This window comes from Sapajus apella, unplaced genomic scaffold (genome assembly GCF_009761245.1).
Source record: "Sapajus apella isolate SASKATOON/1434 unplaced genomic scaffold, GSC_monkey_1.0 scaffold56, whole genome shotgun sequence".
NCBI lineage: Eukaryota > Metazoa > Chordata > Mammalia > Primates > Cebidae > Sapajus > Sapajus apella.
In genome coordinates this window covers 13,569,619-13,588,759 of record NW_022436996.1, presented here as the reverse complement: position 1 = coordinate 13,588,759, position 19,141 = coordinate 13,569,619, and the positions used below count along the sequence as shown (strand labels likewise).

General features: G+C 38.6%; 1 protein-coding gene across 4 annotated transcripts in view; it reads right to left on the bottom strand.

Moving 5' to 3' along the window:
• The window catches only part of TPK1 (thiamin pyrophosphokinase 1), a 396,118-nt gene that overhangs the window by 116,511 nt on the left and 260,466 nt on the right, over positions 1-19,141 (bottom strand). For all 4 annotated transcript variants that reach the window (XM_032245137.1, XM_032245138.1, XM_032245136.1 and 1 more), the window contains one exon: positions 3,298-3,409. In XM_032245137.1, the coding sequence (XP_032101028.1) occupies positions 3,298-3,409 (112 nt within the window). The remainder of the gene's footprint in view (positions 1-3,297; positions 3,410-19,141) is intronic.

Sequence of the window (19,141 nt, the reverse complement as noted above, 5' to 3'; positions counted from 1 at the left end):
ACCACAGGGAATAGAAAGACAACTTACACAAAAATTACAAGTCTGATCAATTTTGACTACATTTAACTCAGTAACCTCTGTTCACATAAAAACACCATAAACAAACTGAAAAGCCAAAGTATAGCCAGGAAAAAGACAGTCTTCGGAACTTCTAAGAATTAACATCCCAATGGAAAAATAGGCAAAAGCAAGCCGCGATTCACAGAAGAAATCAACATGAATAATAACTACAAAAAGATGCTTATCCTTATCAGCAGAGACTGTAAAAACATATCATTTACACTCATCAGGCTGGCAAAAAATGATTAAGTTTGATAACAGCAAGAATTGTGGATACAGAACAGGGGAACTTTTACGTACTCCTCAGCTGAGTGCACATTGGTACAAACACTGTGCAGAGCAATATGGTGTATCTCATAAAGGTGAAGATGTGATTGTCTATGACACAGCTATCTTACTCCCAACTGTATATATCCCAGAGAAACTCTTGTACAAGACACAAGTCAAAGAATATTCATAGCATATTGCTATGAAATAAAAGACTGTACATATAGGTAGCTTCAGTAATATTTGAAAAGTATCACTCCTGGGTGATCAGCACCTATGTTATCATTCAAACGATTTTTTTTTTAACATTAGAATGGCACATGAAATATTGCAAACTGGTAACAGATAAATCCGACTACTTTTAGAACGTCTGGCATCATGTACTTAAGAGTGGGTGTAGATTGGTAGAGATCAAGCCACAAGGCCACAGCTGAGGACCTTGACAAGTTTCTTCACAAGTACTTGCTTACTCCCATTAACCCAACAAGTGAGCTGACCCCAACTAAGTGTCTGCGTCTTATTCCTCTTTCTGCAAGCCCACCTTCACCCTGTCCCTTTGTAGCCATGACTGACAAAATGACCCCGACCTCAGGGCTCTGCGTTCACAGACAACAGCACTGAGGAAAGCAGGGACCCTCTCTGTGAATGAAATCTACCCACTTCAAGTCAACATGATACCATATTTACTTTTATTAACTTTTAATGAGGCAGTATTACCTATCAGAAGACCCCATGAATTTGCGCTTTTACAACAGGTAACTGATGAAGCACTTTGTGTTCCAGCTTTATTGCTTTGCATATTCCATTAAGTTTACTTTTTTATTTTTTATGATGTTATAGAAAAATAATTACTTCAAAAGTCAAAGTGATGTGTAACTATATAAATAAGTAATGGTATATTGCATGCAGGCAGGATCAAAAGTTATCTCAGGAAGGTTAAGAGCCCTGCCCTCATCATGCTGAAGGCCCCCTTACCAGAGAAAATCTTACACAGAATTAGGATGTGTGCTATGATTTGACCCATGTGCCCACCCAAACCTCATGTTGAATTGTAATTCCTAATGTTGGTAGAAGAACCTGGTGGAAGGTGACTGAATCATGGAGGCGGGCTTCCCTCTTGCTGTTCTCCTGGTAGTGAATGACTTCTCATGAGATCTAATGGTTTAAAGTGTGAGGCACTTCCTCCATCACTCTCATTCTCTCTTACTGCCATGTGAAGAAGGTACCTGCTTCCCTTTCACCTTCCACCATGATTTTAAGTTTCCTGAGGCCTCCTGGTAAGCCTGCATAACTGTGAGTCAGGTAAACCTCTTTTCTTCATAGACTACCCAGTCTCAGGTAGTTCTTTACAGCAATATGAGAATGGACTAATACAATGTGTATGTTATTGTGGGAAATACAGGATCAAAGGACATTCTAAAGATCCAAGAATCATGTCTAATGTATGACTCTTTTTAATTACTGTAAGAAAAAGGAAGCTGGGGCACCTGTTCCTCTTTACTTTGCTTAGTGCTCTTCATGGTGCCAGCCCTGAAAAGTATGATCACTTCAAGATCCAGCAGGAAGTTCACCACTGTCTAGATTGGGTACCCTTGGAAATAATGAGAACTATAAAAAATACAACAGTTGTTTTGGGCCAGAATGTTTTCAAAAAAGCTTCCAGTGAGAGCTCATGTCAGTTTCAGCTAAACAGCTTCAAAGCCTGTCATAAATTTCTGTGCACTGGAGGAGATGTATTCTCGCAGTCCTTTCAAATTCTGATGAGCTCTCTAGACATGTGTTTCAAAATATTTCTAGTGTTTCCTAATTGTTTCTGCAATGGCTCACAGAAAGGTCTTTTTCAAGTCTTTTTGCTTCAAAATATTTATTTCTTGGAAATAGATTTATTTTCTTGTGGTCATCTAAATGCTTTAGCTGTTAGAAAAGAATGACATAGTTCCATATTTTACTTGTACTACCTTAGCGGTATTGGTCAATCAGGAGATGACCCCTTTGATGTTCAATCAGAGCTCTTTGATTAAATTATTGCTATTCTTAGAAAGACTAGAGTCGATTCATTTCACAATGACTGATGGTTCCTTTCGGAATCAGCATTTATTTCAAGAACAGGAGCCCCTTACTTTTTAATATTTTAAAATAAAATAGTTTTAGTACTACTAGGACCTAATATAGTTCACAATCACTAAAAAACATTTTAAAATTTAGTAAGAACAACAAATCTTATGTCAGGGATTTGACTACCAAAAGAACTTGCTGCTTCTCTAGAAAAGTAAAATAGGTTTTTCAGATACACAAAATCATGAAGAAGGTGGGGCAAAGAGCTCTCTGTTATGACACCAAAAGTATGATCCATAAAGGAAAAAAGCATAGACTTCATTAACGTTTATTAATTTAGTTAACTAAATTTCAGAAAATGAAAATATAAGCCAAGGACTAAAAAGTTTTTGCAAGTCACACACCTGGATAAAGGCCTTGTACCTACAATATATAAAGGACTCTTACAACTCAATGTAAAAATAGCCAAATAAAATATGGGTAAAAGATCTGAACAGACATGTCTCCAATGATGATATATAAATGTTCCCTAAGCACAAGGAAAGAAGCTTGACATAATTAGTCATCAGAGAAATGGAAATCAAAACCCCAATGAGATGCCACCTTCACATGCTCTAGGATGGCTATACGACAGAAAACAGACAATAACAAGTGTGAGAATGTGGAGAAACTGGAACACTCTTATTTATACTGCACATAGAAATGTAAAATGGTTCAGGCACAATGGAAGGTAGTCTGGCAGCTCCTCAATAGGTTAAACATAGAGCTATCGTACGACCCAGCGATTCCTCCTAGGTACAGACCACAGAGACATTAAAAAAAAAAAAAAGAGAAAGAAGGAAAAGAAAAGAAATAAAAAGAGAAAAAAGAAAATAAAAGAAATCATTCATTCCTTTATGGAAAGGCTCTACTTACTAAGGTTCCACTTCAGGCCTGTGGTTGTAACCTGAGTACAAGGCTGTCCAACAGGAATAAGGCCGCACCAATCTCCCTCCATTCCAGTGTCTACATGCAGTCTGTGCTTTCCCTGAAGGAGATAAGAAATGATCATTAAGAAGGAGAAGAGAGAAGGGATGTTAATGTGCACTGAAGACCTCGCAGGAGGCATCTATGACCTTCACATGGCTTATCATACTTAATCCTCACAAAAAATGTTTGCAATAGGTGCTGAATAATCCTGGAACTTTCACCTGTTTTAATCCTAACAACAGTTTTTACAAAGTATCTTATATCTTATTGTTAATTATGTTTCACATATGAGAAAACTGAAGCTTGCAGAGATTAACATAGGACCACACATATAAAGATTCCTGCCTATACCTGCCAATTCCAGAGACCAAACTCATAGCAATGGGACTGTGGGTTTGAAACCTATCCAAAATGAAAGGTGCCACACAAAGGGAAACACATAAAGAGAGCTGCTTCTAGCACCCATTACAATGTATTCTGCTTTTTTTTTTTCTTAAGATGGAATCTCACTGTTACCCAGACTGGAATGCAATGGCAAGATCTCGGCTCACTGCAACGTCTGCCTCCAGGGTTCAAGCAATTCTCCTGCCGCAGCCTCCTGAGTAGCTGGGACTACAAGTATGCACCACCACACCAAGATAATTTTTATGTTTTTAGTAGAGATGAGGTTTCACCATGTTGGACAAGCTGGTCTTGAACTCCTGACCTCAGGTGATCCACCTGCTTTGGCCTCCCAAAGTGCTAGGATTACAGACGTGAGCTGCCATACCCAGCCTTGCTTTTTTTTTTTCTAAAAGTTTTTATTTTCTTTCAGGTAAGAGCTGCCTTTATTCCTTTGCATAGCATTTTCCCCCTAGTTGATTTATATTGGATAGCTTGCCACACAAATTTGAGATTTGTTTTTTTCTGCCATTCTTCATTATATTAATAATTCTCTCAGAAGACAGATATACCAAACATAATACAAATGACCATCCCTAGATGCCAAACATAGCATACTTTTACAAATGCTCAAAGAGGTAACAAAACCTTTCTAATAGAAGGAGTTGAGAGGCCAGGCGTGGTGGTTTACACCTATAATCGCAGCACTTTGGGAGGCGAATGGATCACCTGAGGTCAGGAGTTCAAGACCAGCCTGGAAAACATGGTAAAACCTTGTCTCTACAAAAATTAGCTGGGCATGATGGCGGGTGCCTGTAATTCCAGCTACTCAGGAGGCTGGGGCGGAAGAATCCCTTAAAACCAGGTAGTGGAGGTTGCTGTGAGCTGAGATCATGCCATTGCCCTTCAGCCTAGGTAACAGAGCAAGACTCCATCACACACACACACAAAAGGAGTTGATGAGACAGAATGTTTTAGAAACTTGAATTTCCTTAGCATTACACTGGCTTCAGCAGAGAAGGAACAGGAACTGGTGATGACTTTTCATGTAGGTGGATCACTACCCACTTTCCTGTTGAAGGGCAGTATTCTTAGGGTTCCCATCAGAAAACAGCATTTTCAGAGGGGTTACAGGTAACCTGTAGCATTCTGGGCATTGGGTGGTGGAGCATAGAGGGCTCAAGAGAGCACCAGTGGAACAAGGAAAGGAAGGTACACCTTGTCCAGATCTGTACTTTTGCATCTGATAATAGTGTTTCTGACAATGAGACCTGCTGTTAGAGTGTGACTTTTCCATCACTTATCAAAGAGGAATTCCTGTTGTTGGGCTGTCTTATTTTCAGTGTGTTACAGTTAGTTTTTGTCTCTTCATTGATGGCTTTCTTTCCTGTTTGGGGCCTGTGATTTGGTAGTGGCCAGCTGAATACGTTAGCATGTCTGGTACTCCTCGGTGACTTCTGCTAAGAATGACGAAGGAAAGATGGAACTGTTTTTCAACTTGTGATATTAATTCCCTAAGAGAATATTCTTCAACGTGTATCATATAATGCAAAGGAAACTGCACATATTAAGTTTTATTCTCCCATGGAGAGAAGGGCTGTTATAAAATTCAATGATTTAAATGACACAGTAATAAGCATTCTATATATTCATTGCCTTCCTCATTATTTAAAGAATCAACAGACCTTAACAATTTTCAATCCAGGAATAAAGTAGTTTGTCACAATCAACCATGTTTTCTCTTGTTCCAAAAAGGTGTTTAGCCTTATATGAATGGTCTTTGTGTTTATAAACATGCAAATACAGTTTTTATGGTTAAATGTGAGCAATATTTTGCATTCCTCCTGTATCTTCAAGTCTGTGTGACATTGTTTGAAAATGAACAACTGTATAAAGGAATTTTTGTTCATGCCCCAGATTTCTTAATTCATAATATGTGCTAGCCTATATGTGATTTGACACAGGCAGGCATTCAGGCTGACATTAAAGAACTGCCCTAAGGATTTATGCCGTTACTGGAGACTAGAGGCACATGAACTAATCATTTACTTCCATCTCCTCCTATGAATCATTTCACAGGTTCCTGTTCTATCCTCTATTCTGAACTACGATAACTCTTTGAAGTCAAAGGCAGTCCCATATAGTAAAGAAAGAACAAAGATCAATCACAGTCAGGTTGCTTTTCCAATTGTGGTTATTTCAACACGTCTAATAACCTTAATAAGTATGAAATTGTAATTTAGTGAAAGATAACAAAGATGTTGCTTGGTTTGTGTGCTGGAAATCATACTTCTGATGTTAAAGATAGACGGCAGAATACTATTACTTTCCCTAGACTGTAATGTCAAGGCAAAACAAAATACACACAAATAGGGAGCTGTGACAGGGTAAGAAATCGCTGTTCCTTTGTTTTGTATTATTCCTCCACTTTCCAAAGGACAATGACATAACTGAGAGAAAAGGTTAAAGCTCACTTTAGATTTTGCCTTTGAAACACACCAAACATTGGGCATGGTGGCTGATGCATATAATCCCATCAATTTAGGGGGCTGAAGTGAAAGGATCACTTGAGCCTAGAAGTTTAAGATTAGCCTGGGCAACATAGTGAAACCATGTCTCTACCAAAAAAAAAAAAAAAAAAAAAAAAAAAGAGAGATACATGAATTCTGTTTACATACCCACATCCTTAATTCCAATAACTATGCTAAGTTTTGTGCTAAGATATTTCAGCGTGGATATCACAAGATACACAGCAAATTAACAAGATCATTCACAAAGCACTAAACCCAGAAAGAACATAAACACATTAGATTTAGTGTGAACAATTCCAGGAGAAGGTGCCAATGCTAGTTTATAAAGTGGCCAACCATTCATCAAGTTGCTGTTAATGCCGAACCTACACTCTGGGGCTAATTGCAGCTATAATTAGTGGCACACGGTTAGACCCCGTGTGAATGAAGCATTGTTGTAGACAGATAAACACAAGGCCAGTCTCTGGTAGCTCATCTTTTGTTAGCTGGTCCAGATATGTTAAAAATTTATCAACAAACACTGCAGGAAATTAAATAGCCTGCAGGAAAGAATAGTAAAAGAAGTATCTACATTACATGTAGCAGGAAAAAAGGTTACTTCTCCTACGGCACAGACTTTCGTGATGGTATATTTTCATACTGTGACTGTTCACGTGGCTGAAAGTAGTCGCAAGATAAAGGGTCTCCCCAGTGAACTCGTAGTTGTAAAACCTTAGAGTTAGAAGTCTTATATATTTTCTTTGATTCTGCTCCACAAATGTGGAATTCAAAATATAGGTGTATTCGGTTTGTTTGAAATAGGCTGTTTCAAATTAATGTTGCATGTATATATATTAAATTCAGGGTTTTTCCTTTTGAAAAAGCATTAATATCTTATCTACAGATAGTTTTTAGAATTTCAAATCATGTTAGAACATTTTCTAAAGTGCTTTCCATAGAACATTACTCCCAGGGTCAAATACAAATTGAAAAAAATTGCTTTGTCAATTCACCTCTTGGAAACCATAACGTATGCCAGCATGTTAGATGTTCTAGGTGTTCTTGCAGCAAAATAACTAAACAGAAACTCTGTTTACATGAATAAGTGTTTCCCAAATTTACTTCACCACAGAATCTCCTGCTACTGCTCAAATGACATCTCGTAATTTCCCGTGAAATTTCATGAAATCAACTTTACTTCATGAAATCAACTTAGGAAAATGTTGATTTGGAATAACATTTTTCATACAACACCCAAAACTAGAATATTTTGGTTTAATATTTCCATAGCCAGAACATTTCAAGAATATGTTTTGAACTTCATACCTCCCATCTGATTTTTGTTTTAGAAGTGAGTCAAAAACCTCAGGCTGAAGTCACATCCACATTTTATTTCTTTTTTTTTTTTTTAAGATGGGGTTTCACCATATCGGTCAGGCTGGTTTCAAACTCCTGACCTCAGGTGATCCGCGCGTCTCAGCCTCCCAAAGTTCTAAGATTACAGGCGTAAGCCACCGTGCCTGGCAAGCTGAAGTCACATACACATTCTGACATGAGCTAGCTGTGCTATTAAAGGGGTTAATGACAATACTCAACAGGTATCCAAAAGAAAACCTTGTTCGTGCTAGTTAAGCTAGTTTGTTTATTCAAAAGTCAAAAATATGTATGAAATGCATATCTTTACTGTTGTTAGAGATATTAGTAAATTACTAACAGTAAATTATTCTAATGACAGGCTTATTTCCTTATTAATCTCCTAACATTGGATATTTCAAAATAAAACATGACATTGATGTCTCTGCTTTGTTATCACCTCTGCATTTATGCCTTTTTTTTTTTTTTAAACGGATCATATCTTCATACCTTCTTTTTATTCTAGTCAGAGAAAAACCCACTCTTGGCCTCTTCAAAAGATACAGACATTTTAAATGATGACTTCTAGAGATAATATTTATCCCGGAAGTAAGCATTACTGACAGCAGAAACAGGACAGGTTGCATTGAAAGATATATTTTGAGTTACAAAATATATCTTTGATCTCAGAGTTTCAAACTACTTTAGATAAGTGCTTTTCTTAACATCCCATATGATCAGGATGTCCATGTTCTCCTGCCTACTCCTAGACCATTTCTCCATCCTTAAGCCAGAGAAACATCAAAGCAAAATGCAAGCTTTACTTTTTTATGAGAACTCCCTATGTATTCCAGCTAGCAAAGATGACTTCTTCCTGAATAGTACAACTTTAATTATTGATGCTATAAAACGTATCATTTTGGTGCTGTATTGGATCCCTCAAATAGGTTCACATTGCATCCCTAAAAAGAATAAACTTTCTTTGAAGACCAAGAACCTAATTTTTTTTTCTGTTGGATTTACCACACAGTGAAGGAACATATGTATCAAATAAATACCTAATTGGTTAATTGTTTAAAGAAAATGTATTGATGAAAAGGTGTCAATATGCTTATAAAAATCTTTCAATGTTTAAGTACATGAGGGAAGGTCCAGGTGAACTGAAAGGACTCAAGAGACAGACCCAATATTCTTTGTCAAGATCAAGCTTGCCCACCCGGTGGCTCACGGGCTGTATGCAGCCCAGGACAGTTTTGAATGTGGCCCAACACAAATTCATAAACTTTGTTAAAACATTGCAAGATTTTTTTTTGCTATTTTTTTTAAAGCTCATCAGCTATGTTAGTGCTAGTGTATTTTTTTTTTTTTTTTTTTTTTTAGACAGAGTTTCACTCTTGTTACCCAGGCTGGAGTGCAATGGCACGATCTCGGCTCACCGCAACCTCCGCCTCCTGGGTTCAGGCAATTCTCCTGCCTCAGCCTCCTGAGTAGCTGGGATTACAAGCACGCGCCACCATGCCCAGCTAATTTTTTGTATTTTTAGTAGAGACGGGGTTTCACCATGTTGACCAGGATGGTCTCGATCTCTTGACCTCGTGATCCACCCGCCTCGGCCTCCCAAAGTGCTGGGATTACAGGCGTGAGCCACCGCGCCCGGCCCGTGTTAGTGTATTTTATGTGTGTCCCAAGACAATTACTCTTCTTCCAATGTTGTCCAGGAAAGCCAAAAAATTGGACATCCCTGATCTAGATAATGTTTGCTCAATTGGATACTACAAGTAAGCTATCCACAACCAGTAATCATGAATTCCCTGTCACTAGTGCTCAAAATACATTTAAAATGTAATTTTCAGTGTTTATGCAAAATGAGGACTATAATCCTACCTCCCTGAGTTATTTTCAGGGCTAAATAACATGTCCAAGGTACCAAGAAGAACATTTCAAGCACTCATATTACAAATGTTGATTTACTTTTCACCCTTTATCAGGTCTTCCAGGTTTAATCTGAACCCACACTTTCTTTCCTTTCTGCTTTTTATTTATTTATTTTTAAAACCTGGCCACTTTGCTCTAGTAATTTGTAAGAAAAATAAGTGTGATTAGCCTTCATAAGACTAACATAAAATATTAGGAGTACGAAAGGAAAAGAAAAACATTTTTTAAACTTTTTAATGTTATACCTCCACAAAACATTAAGGTGTCTTTTTAAAATTTTTTTTATTTTATTATACTTTAAGTTCTGGGGTACATGTGCAGATCATGCAGTACTATTACATAGGTATATACATGATATGGTGGTTTGCTGCCTCCACCCCCCATTACCTGCATTAGGTATTTCTCCTAATATGTCCCTCCCCAACCTCTGACCTCCTGCTATCGCTCCCCTAAGCCCCCACCCCCCCCAACAGATCACAGTGTGTGATGTTCCCCTTCCTGTGTCCATGTGTTCTCATTGTTCGACACCGACTTATGAGTGAGAACATGCAGTGTTTGGTTTTCTGTTCTTGTGTCAGTTTGCTGAGAATGATGGTTTCCAGATTCATCCGTGTCCTGCAAAGGACATGAGCTCTTCCTTTTTCATGGCTGTATAGTATCCCATGGTGTATATGTGCCATGTTTTCTTTAACCAGTCTATCCTTGATGAGCATTTGGGTTGGTTCCATGTCTTTGCTATTGTAAATAGTGCCACAATGAACATAAGTCTGCATGTGTCTTTATAATAGAACAATGTATACTCCTTTGGATATATACCCAGTAATCGGATTGCTGGGTCAAATGGAATTTATATTTCTAGGTCCTTGAGGAATCGCCACACTGTCTTCCACAATGGTTGAACTAATTTACACTCCCACCAACAGCGTAAAAGTGTTCCTATTTCTCCGCATCCTCTCCAACGTCTGTTATCTCCAGATTTTTTAATGATTACTATTCTAACTGGCCTGAGATGGTATCTCACTCAATGCGGTTTTGATTTGCATTTCTCTAATGACCAGTGATGATAAGCATTTTTTCATATGTTTCTTGGCCTCATATATGTCTTCTTTTGTGAACTGTCTGTTTATATCCTTCGCCCACTTTTGAATGGGTTTGTTTGTTTGTTTCTTGTAAATCTGTTTTAGTTCTTTGTAGATTCTGGATATTAGCCCTTTGTTAGATGGGTAGATTGCAAACATTTTTTCCCATTCTGCTGGTTGCCAGTTCACTCTAATGATTGTTTCTTTTGCTGTACAGAAGCTCTGGAGTTTAACTAGATCTCATTTGCCTATTTTGGCTTTTGTTGCCATTGCTTTTGGTGTTTTAGTCATGAAGTCCTTGCCTATGCCCATGTCCTGAATGGTATTGTATAGGTTTTCTTCTAGGGTTTTTATGGTGTTAGGTCTTATGTTTAAATCTTTAATCCATCTGGAGTTAATTTTTGTATAAGGAGTAACTAATGGGTCCAGTTTCAGCGTTCTGCACATGGTTAGCCAGTTTTTCCAACACCATTTATTAAACAGGGAATCCTTTCCCCATTGCTTGTTTTTGTCAGGTTTGTCAAAGATCAGATGGCTGCAGGTGTGTGGCATTACTTCTAAGGCCTGTGTTCTGTTCCATTGGTCTATGTCTCTGTTTTGGTACCAGTACCATGCTGTTTTGATTACTGTAGCCTTGTAGTAGTTTTAAGTCAGGTAGCATGATGCCTCCAGCTTTGTTCTTTTCTCTTAGGGCTGTCTTGGCTATGCGGGCTCTTTTTTGGTTCCATATGAAGTTTAAGGTGGTTTTTTCCAGTTCTGTGAAGAAGGTCCATGGTAGCTTGATGGGAATAGCATTGAATCTATAAATTACTTTAGGCAGTATGGCCATTTTCACGATATTGATTCTTCCTAACCATGAGCATGGCAAACAATACAAAAACAGGAAATACTCCCTAAATCATTTTATGAGACCAGCATCATCCTGATACCAAACCCTGGCAGAGGCACAACTAAAAACAAATATTTCAGGCCAATATCCATGATGAACATCGATGGAAAAATCTTCAATAAAATACTGGCAAACTGAATGCACAGCACATCAAAAAGCTTATCCATTACAATCAAGTAGGCTTCATCCCAGGGATGGAAGGCTGGTTCAACATACAGAAATCTATAAACATAATCCATCACATAAACAGAACGAAAGACAAAAACCACATGATTATTATCTCAATAGATGCAGAGAAGGCCTTCAACAAAATTCAACAGCCTTTATGCTAAAAACTCTCAATAAACTAGGTATTGATGGAACGTATCTCAAAATTTTTATTTTTTGAGTCAAAGTCTCGCTCTGTTACCCACACTGAGGGCCTGTGGCAGGATCTTGGCTCACCGCAACCTTCTCCCCCCGGGTTCAAGCAAGTCTCCTAACTCAGCCTCCCAAGCAGCTGGGATTACAGGCACCCACCACCGCACCAGGCTAATTTTTGTATTTTTAGTAGAGATGGGGTTTTAATATGTTGGCCAAGCTGCTCTAATTCCCGATCTCGTGATCTACCCACCTTGGCCTCCCAAAGTGCTAGGATTACAGGCGTGAGCCACCATGCTCAGCCGACTTTAAGATATCTTAAGTAGAGTCATTTCTCCAATTTGTCATACAGAGGCTCTAGTTTTTAGTAAATGAATTTTTAAATAAGAGCATACCTCTTTTACTTTGTTCATAATTTTAAAAAAAGTTCTAGGAACTCCTTCTGAAGCCTAATATCTGGTTACTATATCCAACATGAAATTCTTAAAGTTATATTTTGGAATTCTTAACATAAATTTAGCCAAATACTGAGGTAACTCAATGTTATCTTTTTTTAGTGCTAGTAATAATTTAAATAAGATTCCATTCAGATTCTACATATACTGAACATATTTCCCACATTTTCTCATAATTGTTAAAGAGTTGATTGGAATGCTGGTACGGCAATACATATTTCAACTTTCTTCCTGTATTATTAACTGCTCCAACTTTCTTACTATAAAAGAGTTACCAACGGGAGTCCCCTTCAGTAGACAATCAGCTTCCCTCAATTACTCTAAGCACAAACATTTCCTTCTACCTGAACACCCACCAGCTGTTTGTCAGATGAGCTTTTCACCAATCCCCATGCACTTCTCTTTGATGTTATCTCAGAAGCTACAAGTCATTAAGACTGGCAGGAGAATGGAGGATAACTGGGGAGATGGTTCAACAGTAGGGAGAGCTACTGATATAATCCCATTCATAAACAAACTCCAGGCAGTGTTTCTGTTAGCTGAGAATGCAGCACGGCTGATGTTCAACATGTTTAACGGAATGTTGGGTGTCTGGTGATTTTTTTTCACTCATGTTCATAATGCTCATGGGATAATGTTAGTGCTCCTGAAGAAAGTGTGGGGAGAAAGACAACAACTTTGCATTTATTTATTTCAAAAACCAGCATGACTATCAAACTCCATAACCTTAAAGAAATAATGAGGAAGATCTAGTTAAAGAAAAAAAAGGGGAAAAAATGAGTATCTTAGTTTATTTGGGCAACTGTAATAAAACACCACAAACTGGTAGCTTATAAACAACGGAAGTTTACTTCTAACATTTCTGGACCCTGGGAAGTCCAAGATCCATGCACAGGCAGATTCAGTGTCTGGTTAGCACCTGCTTGCTGGTTCACAGATAGCACCTTCTCACTCTGTCCTCGTGTGGTGAAGGTGGCAAGGGGTCTCTCTCAGGCTTCCATTCTCATGACTTAATCATCTCCTAAAGACCCCATTTCCAAATATCATCACCTTGGGAGTTAGGACTTCAATACAGGAGTTTTGGGGGGACACAAACATTCAGACCATAGCAGTAAGAAAACAATTTTTGAGTATTTTCTAGGTGCAAATATTCTGCTGGGCACTATAATTCTCATAACAACCTTGAGTGGTAGAATTACTACTAAAATAAAGATTGTAGACTCAGGGCAGTAATGAAGAAGATAACTCAGCTAGTAACAGGCAGGTGAGATATCTGAATCCAAGTATGCTGTGATTTTAAAGCCCATTTGTTTTTACTAGGTCATCATATCTTTTTAGGCTCTAACTTTCAGTCCAGCCCATTTATCTCATTGCTTGCCTGTTTTTTTCCCCCCTCTTCTTTTTTGTTCCCAATATTCAATCTTCAAGTTAAGCTTTTGCATAACCTTGCCTAAAGTTTATCCTAAATAATAAATACTTGTACAGTAAATGAATGAATAAGTTGGTGAATTCCTATCTTCTTTGACCTCATCCATGCATCATAGAATGTCCCATTCTCTTTATTTACTATGTAATCCTGTCTCCATTCATTTGGCTGTTCTGTGTTGGTGACTGAATATGTGGTGGGTGCAGATAAGTCTGTGCAAAACACTTACTCATGTTTTCAAAACATGCCTATTGGGTTTTCCAGAAGTTCACAAAGAATGGTTAAAGCAAAATCAATAACTGGGCTATGAACAAGAAAACAGATGCAAAAATCATTTTTTTTAAAAAAATTCAGTACCATAGGGCAAGAGCAAATAAGACAATTTTGCTTCTCCCCACTCCCTGATCTTATCAAATATTAATGAAAAGTAGGTAGGCTCAATATTCAGATGGTACAAATTCTAACATTCAGTTCAGAAGCCACCTAATTCTTTTTCTCAGAATCCTTCGTTGAACTTGTAACCTGGGCCACTTGCACATCTTCTGCTCTCCACACACATTGTTTAAAGTCTAATTCCGTTACCAGGAGATAAATGCCTCAAGGAGAGGAACAGATCTCATTGATTTTTTTTAAAGTTAATTTAATTATTTTTTTGAGACAGCGTCTTGCTCTGTTGCCCAGGCTGGAGTGCAGTGGCATGATCTCGGCTCACTGCAACCTCTGCCTCCTGGGTTCAAGCAAGTCTCCTGCCTCAGGAGATTACAGGCATGTACCACCATGCCCAGCTAATTTTTGTATTTTTATTAGAGACGGGGTTTCACCATGTTGGCCAGCTTGCTCTTGAACTCCTGACCTTGCGATCTGCCTGCCTCAGCCTCTCAAAGTGCTGGGATTACAGGCATGAGCCACTTGGCCCGGCCTTTAAAAAAAAAATTTGAAATTTAAAATTTCTGGCTACATTAATCAGGCTGGCCTCAAACCCCTGGGCTCAAGTGATCCTCTTGCCTCAGCCTCCTGAGGAGCTGGGACTACTGGCATGTGCCACTGCATCCAGCTTTACTGGCATACATATATCAGTATAGTATTAAGTACACAGTAGGAGTACATAAATATTTATGAAAAGGAAAGCACTAAGCTTTGTAGTCTCCACATAATGACTCTTGACCTCCTTCATCTGCCATCTACCCCCTCAATACCCCATTTATTGTTTCCCTTACATTAAAATTCCTAGAAAGGGCTGTCTAAATTCGCTGTCTCCAATTCTCCTCTATTCCATCTTTGATATAGTTTGCATATTTGTCCCTGCCCAAATCTCATGTTGAATTATAATCCCCAGTGGTGGAGGTGAGTCCTGGTGGGAGGTGATTGGATCATGGGGGTGGATTTCTCAAGAATGGTTTAGTGCCATCCCCTTGGTGCTATTCTTGTGAGAGTGAGTGAGTTCTCGTAAGGTCTAGTCATTTATAAGTGTGTGGCACCTCCCCGCCCCTGGCTTCTGCTTTTGCCATGCAATGCACCTGCTCCTCCTTCACCTTCTGCCGTGACTGGAAGCTTCCTGAGGCCTCCGGAGAAACAGATGCTGCTATGCTTCCTGTATAGCCTGCAGAACCCTGAGCCAATTAAATCTCTCCTTTTATAAATTACCCAGTCTCAGGGATTTCTTTATAGCAATGCAAGAACGACTTAATACTGTTTTAGATTCATACCAAATAAGCTTTTGCCCCTATCACTCTTCCATCCTGGCTTTAATTGAGAAAACTGATGACCTCCAAGTTGCTAAATTCAATGGTCAATTAGTTTTCATTTGATTTGATGTATCAGCAGAGTTTGCAATGGGTTATCATTCTCTCTTTTTGATAGATTATCTTTACTTTGCTTCCAGAATACCACACTCTATTTATTTTCCTCTTAACCCATATATCTTTCACTGGCTCCTCCCCTTCTTTTCAAACGCCCAATGATGGAAGGTCTCAGCCCCTTAGTCTCGGCAAGATCCTCCTCCCTCATCTGCCCGTATTCACACTCTTTGTGATCTCAATCATCTACATGTGGGGAATCCCAAATTTTATCTCTAGCCCAGACTTCTCTCCCAAACTGTTTTTGCATGTCCAATTGCCTCTTTTACATATCTGGACCTTTTATCTCAAACCCACCCCACTCAGTTTTTGATCTCAGTGGAGAGCTACTTCATCTTTCCAACTGCTTAGGCCGAAGGTTTTTCTTCTTTTCCTATACCCCACATCTGACCCATAAAGAAATATTACTGACTCTCTACTCTAAATAGTTACAGAATTCCTGTCATTTCCTATCACATCTCGCAGTTTCATTCATTACCACCCTGTGCACTTTGCCATAACAAGGTCTCCTCTTGCCTCACTGGAGTCTGTTCCCAAACCAGCAGTGAAAATGATACTTTTAAAAAGTAAATCAGACCCACCTACCTCCAGGCTGATCCCTTCCCTCAAGAGAAACACTCCTGGGTTTCAGAAAGCCTTCTGTTTTATTTTTCTAACTTTTGAGAAGTCTGGGATACTGTAGATGTTGTCCATGGAGTGTGAGAAAATCATTGTCACTGTTAGGGAATCTTCTTTTGAACTTGCCTGGATGAATCTACCCTGCATCTAGTGTGACCATTAAGAGTATTGTAGGCAGGGCATGGTGGCTCACACCTGTAATCTCAGCACTTTGGGAGGCCGAGGTGTGTGGATCACCTGAGGTCAGGAGTTCAGGACCAACCTGGCCAACATGGTAAAACCCCGTCTCTACTAAACATACAAAAATTAGCCAGTTGTGGTGGCAGACACTTGTAATCCCAGCTACTCAGGAGGCTGAGGCAAGAGTATCACTTGAACCCAAGAGACAGAGGTTGTAGTGAGTCAAGATCTTGTCACTGCACTCCAGCCTGGGCAACAGAGCAAGACTCTGTCATTCATTCATTCATTCATTCATTCATAAATAAACAAATAAATAAGTAAAATATTGTAGGTGCTAGTGGAAGACTTCATGGATTGCAATCCATTCTACCATGTCTGAGTTTCATTTTCTTTAACTACAAAACCAGAAAAGAAACATTGTTGTGGGGATATAATGTCTTGAAATGCAAAGCCCTTAGAATAGTACCTGCCAAAGAGTAAATGCTCAAAAATATCTGCTATCATTATGTTTAGAAAACGAATGAATTAAAACACAGGTAATATAATTAATTATGTTTACTTTTAGAAAGTCCATGTACCTGCCTCTCATTTTGGGTGTCTAGAATGTCAGTATACAGTTGTCTTCTGGAAGCAACTTGAGAAGTGCTTACAATATACTTTACCTACTATCTACTGTGTTTGGGCAAAAACGTCAGAAAAACATTCCTTTCAAGTTATGGAGATTACAATCTTCATTGTTACAGTGGTCTTATTTTGATACCTCTTCTATATCAGATAAGAGACTTTGACATCAGAAATGTAAAACCACTGATACTGGTGTGTGTGTGTATATATGTGTGTTGGAGGGGAAATACATAGATTTTTATCCTTTAAGGTATAATTGTGGTAATATTTCTTAGAAAAATATGCCTTAATGCAACTAAGCTTTCCATTTCAGTGCTGGAAAAGATTACTGTAATGAGAGTACAACTAAACACACCAGGTGTGACAGGCTGGGTTAGGATTAACTGATATTACAGCAGCCTTTACACCTGTCACAAATCAAACACACTTCAGGAGAGTGTGATCACCCTCACCCTGGACTGGACTGAACTACCCAGTCTTCTCCCCTCTCCTGTTCATACAGGTCTGCGTGTCTGTGTTTGTCTACCACTCTCTTCGCTATTTCTCTGTGGCAATCAAGCTCTAAAACAGCACCCAGTGAACCTTACCTCCTGGTATTTGTGTCCTTGCATTCCCTGCACTGAATAAGCTAACCTGCATGACCAAAAAGACATTGCAGGAGTACAGGTGTGTTTAACTTCTGAATCTAGATCATTTAAAAAAAAAAAAATACAGCTGCCCTCCGGCTTGCTGTTGAAGATTACTTGCTCTGGGAGAAGCCAATCCTTATGTAATGAGGACACTCAAGCAGCTCTTTGGAGAGGCCCATATTGAGAAGAATCCAACCTCACACCCATCACTACCACCAGCCGGTACCAACTTGTCAGCCACATGGAATCTGATGCCTGATACCAGGACAATCACGCTATATAAGACCCTAAGCTTGAAACGTCTAGCCAAGCCCAAATTCCTGACCCACAGAGAAGCTCTGAAAGATAATAAATGTTTATTGTTGTGTTAAGCCACCAAGCTTTGGAGCAATTTGTTACACAGCAACAGACAACTAGCATACTCTGAATCTCTTGCTGTCCCTTTCCAGGTGGCTTTGTCTGCAGCATTTTATCTTTGTATGCCCACTGCCTTTTTGCCTTCTCGTTCCTTGTGCTCTTTCTGCTTTTTTAGGCCATGATAAAACAGAAAAATCACTTTTGGTGTTTTTATATGTTTGTTCAAAAGAGTTTAGGGTCCCTTTTAAAAAGTGAAGAATAAGACGTTTTATTTATTTATCTTTGTTTCTAAAAGAAAATGACCACTTTCCCCTTCCCTTCTCTGGGGGTTATCTGGACTGTTTTCTTTTCCCCTCCTTATCTTTATTTTCTCCTGAGCTATCAACCTGAGAAAGGTAATAGTGAAGTCAGAGAAAAAAGGTTCCTCAACAGTTATTTAATGAAGATGGAAACATAATCATTAAAACAGAACACTTTATGTTTAACAGCACTGTAAATGCTCAAACACCGCTGTACTGTATATGATTACTGAAAAAGCCTACAACTGAGCAAGAATGAGCATAGTGGGGAAAAAGCATGAAAAATATTATATATTAATGACCTCAGTTCCTGTCCAAAACCCACTTTTGCTGTCTTCATTCAAATAAATGGTAAAGTAAGACCATATTGTTATACTGAATTTGAATGGACCTTGTAAAGTTTTCAAAATTGAATAGTCCAATTCTAGACACATTTCAAAAGCAACATACATACAGAAAGCTGTTCTCTACCCTGTATTGTCTACTTTTCTAATATTTTTAATATGATAAATCTTTTTGCTTTAGTTTTGCAGTTATCAATTTTTGGCATCCTAGAAACTCCACAATGATGAAAAAGAACAGGTGCTCACAACAAAGCAGAATTACCAACATGTTTATGGCCTTATCATTTGACAGGGAAGGTCAAAGCTCTCAGAGTTTATTCATAACCCTGTACCGGCTTTCAATTCTTTGAAAATTGCTCCTTGATACCCAACTTCCCTGAAATCACAGAGAGTGGCAGCCACTCTCTTAAGGTATAAATCAGATTCTAAATAACTGATAGTGCTTTTTTCCTCTAGACTTGGACAAGAAAAGCACTGCATTTTCATTGCTGAATG